Source organism: Beta vulgaris, chromosome 9 (genome assembly GCF_026745355.1).
Source record: "Beta vulgaris subsp. vulgaris cultivar EL10 chromosome 9, EL10.2, whole genome shotgun sequence".
Lineage (NCBI taxonomy): Eukaryota > Viridiplantae > Streptophyta > Magnoliopsida > Caryophyllales > Amaranthaceae > Beta > Beta vulgaris.
Window position 1 is genome coordinate 36,576,471 of NC_079210.1, and position 7,144 is coordinate 36,583,614.

The following is a 7,144-nucleotide window of genomic DNA, read 5'->3' on the forward strand; positions in this document are numbered from 1 at the left end:
ATATCTTATAATACTTGGAGGCCCAATGTATATCTAGGTTTCTTATTTCCTTAGGTTGTATAACAAAACTGATTGGCTGAGCAGCAAAGTAATACACGAAAACAAAATTAAACCCAAAACCTTCAACGATTGCCGTTGTAGTTGTGTGAGAGTTTCACGTAGCAAATAAGTTCACTTGAAAACACCTTTGAACATAGATGTGTAGGTTTATGTTGATCTTCACTCTACAAAAGGAGGCATGCACCGTATGAGCCCAAAGCAAGAGCAGCATAGTATTCCCATAAAAATAAATTTGGATGTTACCACTAACAAAGTACCCCAATTATATTTTCTCCCACACAAATGTCTAAAACCATTATTGTTATTCTTTGTAAGTGGTCCAAGAGAGTAAATGAGTAATGTGCAAACATCCAGTAGTTGACATCAAAAGAAGAGAATACCCTTTCCTTTGGTAAGATTTAATATAAAGTTCGTTCTTCTATAAAAACAAGATTTGATCCTTAGTATAAATGAAATTTAAAGTAGTAAACACCCAAAAATAAAATAAAAATATATCAAAGTTTATAGCATAATAGAAAGCGTGATTAGAGAAGCAATAAGAACCACATATTTATGTGGTATACGATCGCATATGAAAAGATATACTTCCCTTATTATTGCAATTCCTATATAATTATTACTTCTTAGGAATTGAGTAATAGAAATAGTTTTAGTTGATCATAATGTGTAGGAATTCTTATAAGAACTTCTACTTACATAGAGAGGCTCGATAAGTACCTTCCCACAATTTGTAGGATCGTTTCAACGGAACAATGTCTTTAACTCTTATTTTTTTGAAAATTAAGACTATTCATGAATTAAAACATCAATCCAACAACATCTCAGAACAGCCATAAATCCTTCAACTGAAACTATACCCAAGTTGCTAATTTGTGCCAATTTAAAATAGCAACTTGCCCATATTCTGTACTCAAATACCAATTAATTGAATACCATAAATGAATGGGACCATTTTATAAGATCTATGTGACAGAGATGGTCAACCTCTTTCTAAGGCACCAGCTTTTTTATTTTTTGAAACCGTTTCTGGTTTTCTTGATATGGTAAACTTTGACACTTTTGATACCAACTTGCATGACAGTAATGCTGCATCATTACTATATATGACAAGTTGGATTTATGGTACGCACAATCTTTGCGGCTTCTTCTATATTTTAATCTTAACATAGTAGGTAACATGTTATATAGACTCTTTGAGCAACGCAAGAGCTGCTATATTTCTTCGACTGTCTTTAACCATTACTCAGAAAACATACATAATAATATGCTTACAACACCTTTAATTTGCTGAACTAGACAGCATGATTACCCTGAAAAAAGAAACCTACAACTACTTTAGGAAGAACAAATGCAAGTGATCAATAATTCTTCTATGTTTCTCCAGAAGAAAACCATTATTATAAGCAATCAGAATCACAAGTTTTGCCATGCCAGCTCATGCATGTACCACTTTAAGAACGCTTTGCTTTATGCAGAACTTATGGTGGCTTTGTTACATCAGTTGTGATTGTGACGATACCCATGATAGAAAGATTTTCATAGAATTCCACAACTAATTGAAAATAGTTAGAAGTTGCTCCAAATAACTAAAAAATAATGGTTTATCACATCATCTATCATCCTTGCACGAACCTTTTTTGTGTAAAATCTTTGCTTTGTGTAGGTCTAAACAATTTATATAGGTGAAGTTCGTGAGAGCAAGGGCCATGCCTCAGGTCCAAGCGTCACCGGCAACAAAGCTGGGGTAAAAGGAAATCGTCTTAGTTGTAGGCCTAAGTCAAAACCTTGATAGACGGTAGGCTCAAGTCTTCCCGTATATCTTTTTTTTTTTTTTTTTTGGACATCGGTAAAACGTACAAAAACACAAATTAAAACTTAACAACTAACTACAGAGTGACTATTGGTATATGTCCTAGGCGGACATGATTGGCCAGTGCATGTGCCCGCTGCACATGTTGCCGAGTAGCTTTAATAACCCGACACCAGTGGAATCGTTGTCCCAGGCAGCGAATGTCGTTGAGCGTCCAGGCAATTGAAATAGGTTGTGTGGCCTGATGCAGTAGACTCCGAACCAGTACTTCAGAGTCTGTATAAATCAAAATTTTACAATAACCACGAGCTTGAGCCCAAAGCAACGCCCCCAAACAAGCTTGTGCTTCCGCAACCAGTGCTGAGTCAGCATAAATGCAGCTTCCTTCCCCCTCCCTTGTATTAGGACTGACGTGATCAACAACCCAGGCAATACCAGCGAAAGAAGAAGACTTCTTCCAGGATCCATCCACTTGTATATGTAACTGTGGTATCCCGCAGAAAGATAACCCAAAATGTGCGAAAAGGAACCCTGGAGGACCTGGTGCCTCCTGCAACAAACTAGGCTGATGAACAGGAGTAGACAGAAAGGTGAAGTGTTGTTGGACTCCTTTGTCCTGAAGTGAACGGAGCAAAGCAAGATCAGGTGTTATTCCGTTGAAAACCTTTTGATTTCGACCCTGTAAAATAGCCCATAAAGTAGCCATAAACAAGGGAAGACGATGACCATTATATCCATCCTGCTGGTAGAAATAGTGTATCCACGCAATGAGCCAATCTTTAAAGTTCACTAGGGGAGTTGAGTTTGAAATAATATTTAGTTGGCAAGTTTGCCACACTACCGTGGTGAGATGACAAAAGCGGAAAAGGTGTTGGCTTGTCTCAGGTGCTAAGTTGCATCTTGGACAACCATCTGAAATAGCCCGACCACGGTACGAAAGGTTGGCTGTTGTTGCTAACCCGTTGTGGAACAATTTCCAGAGGAAAATTTTCCATTTTGGCATGATGCGCAATCCCCATAAAATCCGAAAGAACTTCGAATTAAGAGGGGAGGTCATGCTGTAAATGTCGGTATGTCAAGAGAGGAGGTAGTAGCCAGATTTGGTAGTATAATGGCCCGATGATTCCCGTATATCTAACAAATATATAATCCTAGTTCATGTTCTCCTACTTCTCACAAATAATTTCCAACAATTTTAAGACAAGCACTAGTGGAAAAATGAAGAAGGGCTGCGCTGAAAAAGGCCTGTAGGGCTTCACTTTTTAAGTAGGGTTGCGCTAGAAAAGCGCAACCCTTAAGCTAGAAGGGCTGCGCTAGTTAGGAAAAAGCGCAGCCCTTCTAGTTGAGAAGGGCTGCGCTAGTTAGGAAAAAGCGCAGCCATTTTGAGCTAGAAGGGCTGCGCTTTTTCCTAACTAGCGCAGCCCTTCCTACCAAAAATAAAATAAATAAAAAAAAAAATTTTTTGACATTTTTTTACTCATAATCTCACATTATTTGAAATTAAACAGAAGAGAAACGAAACGAAAATACTAAACCCAAAACAAAAAAAAATGAAACGAAAAGGAACAAAAACTAATATACAGAAGAGAAGAAATTATAGATCTATAAATACAAGAACATTAATCAAAACAAAAATGAAAATACCAGAACATTAATCAAAACAAAGAGAAGTATACAAGAACATTAATCAAAACAAAGAGAAGTATACAAGAACATTAATCAAAATAAACAAAGAGAAGTATACAAGAACATTATAGATCTGAAAATACAAGAACTACCTCCAAATATTATCCTAATAATGTTTAAATACATAAAACAAAACCCTAATACATAATTTAAGGGAAAAAAAAATTCGGAAAAACTTAAAATGCCTATTTGGAGGCTTAAACGAATTCGGATGGCTTAAAAAGCCTAAACATCACAGCATAGCGGTGAGTTTGACTCGTTGGCCCGTTCCGCTTTCGAAAAGGTATCACAATAGGCAATCGGACTCCGTCGGCATGTTTAGTGCAAATCATTTCAGGTTTTTTGTCGCAAACGTTTATGGGAGTTTTTGAGAGAGAAGAGAGGATGAGAGAGAAGAGGAAAGAGAATAATGAGGGACGTGAGAGAGGAGAGAGAATGAGGGATAATATATTGACGAATCCCGCTTAATATTTGAAGCCCGCGAAGATGAATTTTTCAAATTATTTTAAGAAGGGCTGCGCTTTTCTTCAAAAGCGCAGCCCTACTTAGTCAGAAGGGCTGCGCCTTTTATAAAAGCGCAGCCCTTCACTTAGTAGGGCCGCGCTTTTAGAAAAAGCGAAGCCCTTCTGAAGTAAGAAGGGCCGCGCTTTTTCTAAAAGCACAGCCCTACTAAGTGAAGGGCTGCGCTTTTGTACAAAAGCGCAGCCCTTCTGTTGTGTAGGGCTGCGCTTTTAGAAAAAGCGCAGCCCTTTCTCCGCAACCCTTCCTTTTTTTCCCCTAGTGAAGTAACCAAGTTAACATGTGAAATTTCTATGCTTCAGTAACTACTCAATAATTGGGTGACTGTATAGTCAAGTTTTAAACATAAAAAAGGAGGGAAGATATCATATGACCTTAAGGTAGGAGACAAATGTGCTCACTATGAGGTGTCTTCCAATCTTCACAACTGTTTAATTTGTTTGGGGCCTATTTCAATCAGACCTCGCCACAGCCCAGTGCTAACACAACCAATAAACCTCATTAGCTATACGGCCATACGGGGCATGACAAAACAACTCTGAAGAATTTATGTACAACAATGTTTAGGGGGAAAAGATCATCTCTGCATGAAATCAAAAATACAAATTCAATTTGTGGTGGAAAGCCACATGAAAGGCTTTGACTTCTATTACCACATGAAAGGCTCTATAAATCACAAATTAAAATAAGCACATTATCCCACATATAGCCATATTCTAGGAATTTTTATTCTAATTCTCATATTTAGTTCCAATAGCGAGAACCCATAAAATTCCCATCATAATGGCAGGAAGATGAGAAGAAAAGGCCAGGAAACTGCAAAACAATACCCTCCAACCTCAAGGTAGAACTCAATTCATTGAGCTTCATTCATTCTCACTGCTTTTGTTGACTTCAACATAAGTAACTCTACCATTCAAAAAAAAAAGATGCATTATTGCAATGGTGTTAGCTCTCAGGCAGAGATGTCTACAACTTCTAGGTAATATTTCCTTCTATAATAAATGGCAGATGAAGTTTTTGGTACATTAAAATTGACCAGCAAACATTGGGTATAAAGAATCTGATTGTGAAAAAAAAAAAAAGTTCTTTTAGTGACTTCAATAAAATATATATGTCGGCATGGTATATCCCATGGTTGACTGCATGAACAAATGACAGTAAGAAACCCTCATGCAGCTAAGAGCAAAGCTTGGTAAACCAGCTACTAAGTACTACTATTTGATTTCCCGGAGAGCATTATGCGTGCTAACCAATGCAACCAAAATAGCATCTCTTTTACCACATAAACAAATTAGATACTCAGCCAGAAAAGTCAACAACCATTCCCCCACGCACTTCAGATGAAAGGGCAATAAATAAGCCCTCTTGTCACATGAAGGGTGCTAGATCCTTTTTCCACCATTTTTAATATTCTCCTCCTCTTTCTTTCTCTCTCTCTCTTCATACTAAAGCTGTTTTTGCTTCATCCCAGCTATTAGCTAAAAAGATTAACCAATTCCAATAAATGAACCAAAGCCCATTTACTTCCCAAAGTCTTACAGCGGAAGAATACATTAAGTTGGAAGATGTCATAAACACATACCACAAAGTGGATTTACCTCCGAACAAATGCACATCTTTAATAATCCAGCGCATAAACGCCTCAGCAAATGTTGTATGGCGATATGTCCGAGCCTTTGATAACCCACAAACTTACAAGCATTTAATCAGGAGTTGCACGATGAGGGGTGATGGAGGGGTAGGTAGTGTGAGGGATGTAACAGTCATCTCAGGAATTCCTGCAGAGAGGAGCACTGAAAGATTAGAGATGCTTGATGATCAGAGACGCATATTAAGCTTCAAGGTTTTAAGAGGTGAACACAGGCTTATGAATTACTGCTCTGTTACATCGGTGAATGAAATCAGTCATATGGGGAAGCTTTACACTATTGTTTTAGAGTCCTACACCGTAGACATACCAGAGGGGAATACAGCAGAGGACACAAATATGTTTGCTGATACTGTAGTGAAATTAAACCTCCAAAAACTAACTGAGATATCGGAGATGAACGCCTCTTAAATGCAGAAGATCGAGGGGTGTCAAGAATGCAAATCTGTTCATTGGCTTCGTCTTAAACAGATCGAATAGTGGAATTTGACTATTCGCTGGAATTTGACTATTCACATAACTTTCTCTTGTTAGTGGGGATGCTGTTACATGTTGTAAGTTGAATTTCTTCCATACAATTACAAAAACTTGATTTTGCAAAGTATGTTGGGACGCTATATCATCTACTGATCCCGATTACTCTATTTTGTATTAACATAACAATTTTGTATTTAGAACTCAAGAACTCCTAAATATCACAATTTAAAAGTCTATGATTTATACCTTATTGGCCTGAAAACGCTTAAATGACTAAGCTGCGGACATTAGTTTAGTTCACGATCTATTTATGCTTGCACCTCACATAATTATCTTATGCAGCAGAAGAGCTTCCTCATAGTTAGCAGCATTAGAGATTCTAGTAGGGTTTTCAGCATAGTTTGGAGATAATCACTATCAGAAATTTCGGAGTTGGCAACTTGTTTGCTTTCGTCCTTCTAATAGCAATCTCAATCCTATTGGGCGATTTCCCTTTACTAACCATAAGAACATCCTCATATTTTTTTCCCTGACTAGTTAGGGATGTTTTGCTTAGTCTGAGTTAACCTTTCATGCATTTGTTGCATCGTTGCTTCCTCCTCTTGCATGTGAAAGTCGTTGAACTTATCAGTTCTAAGAACGATTCTCATTTCCCTTTCACTTGCAATAAAACTTTCAGCATTCAATTTGTACTTTGAAAGAACGGAGTGCAAATTACAAGTAGAATTGTTGGTGTTGATGTTGTTGTTACTAGACATAATTACTACAACAAATAATAAAGCAAGATTCAATCGACTCCTTGTTTACTAATTATAATTCTTAGTAAACAGGTTGACAACTCCTTGTTTACTCCTATCTTTTAGCTTCAAACCCAAAATTTTGTCTTTTGATGATAAAACATATATACCCTACTATCCACGAAAATATGAGCAACACCCTGT

General features: G+C 37.3%; 1 protein-coding gene across 1 annotated transcript; it reads left to right on the plus strand.

Moving 5' to 3' along the window:
- Positions 1 to 5,012: 5,012 nt before the first annotated feature.
- LOC104903664 (abscisic acid receptor PYL2) lies at positions 5,013 to 6,453 on the plus strand. The gene has a single exon (XM_048636818.1). The coding sequence runs from the start codon at positions 5,583 to 5,585 to the stop codon at positions 6,135 to 6,137; it is 555 nt and encodes a 184-aa protein (XP_048492775.1). The 5' UTR covers positions 5,013 to 5,582; the 3' UTR covers positions 6,138 to 6,453.
- The last annotated feature ends 691 nt before the right edge of the window (positions 6,454 to 7,144 follow it).

Coding starts and splice junctions, on each gene's coding strand:
- LOC104903664 (XM_048636818.1), top strand. CDS start 5,583: ATGAACCAAAGCCCATTTACTTCCCAAAGTCTTACAGCGGAAGAATAC.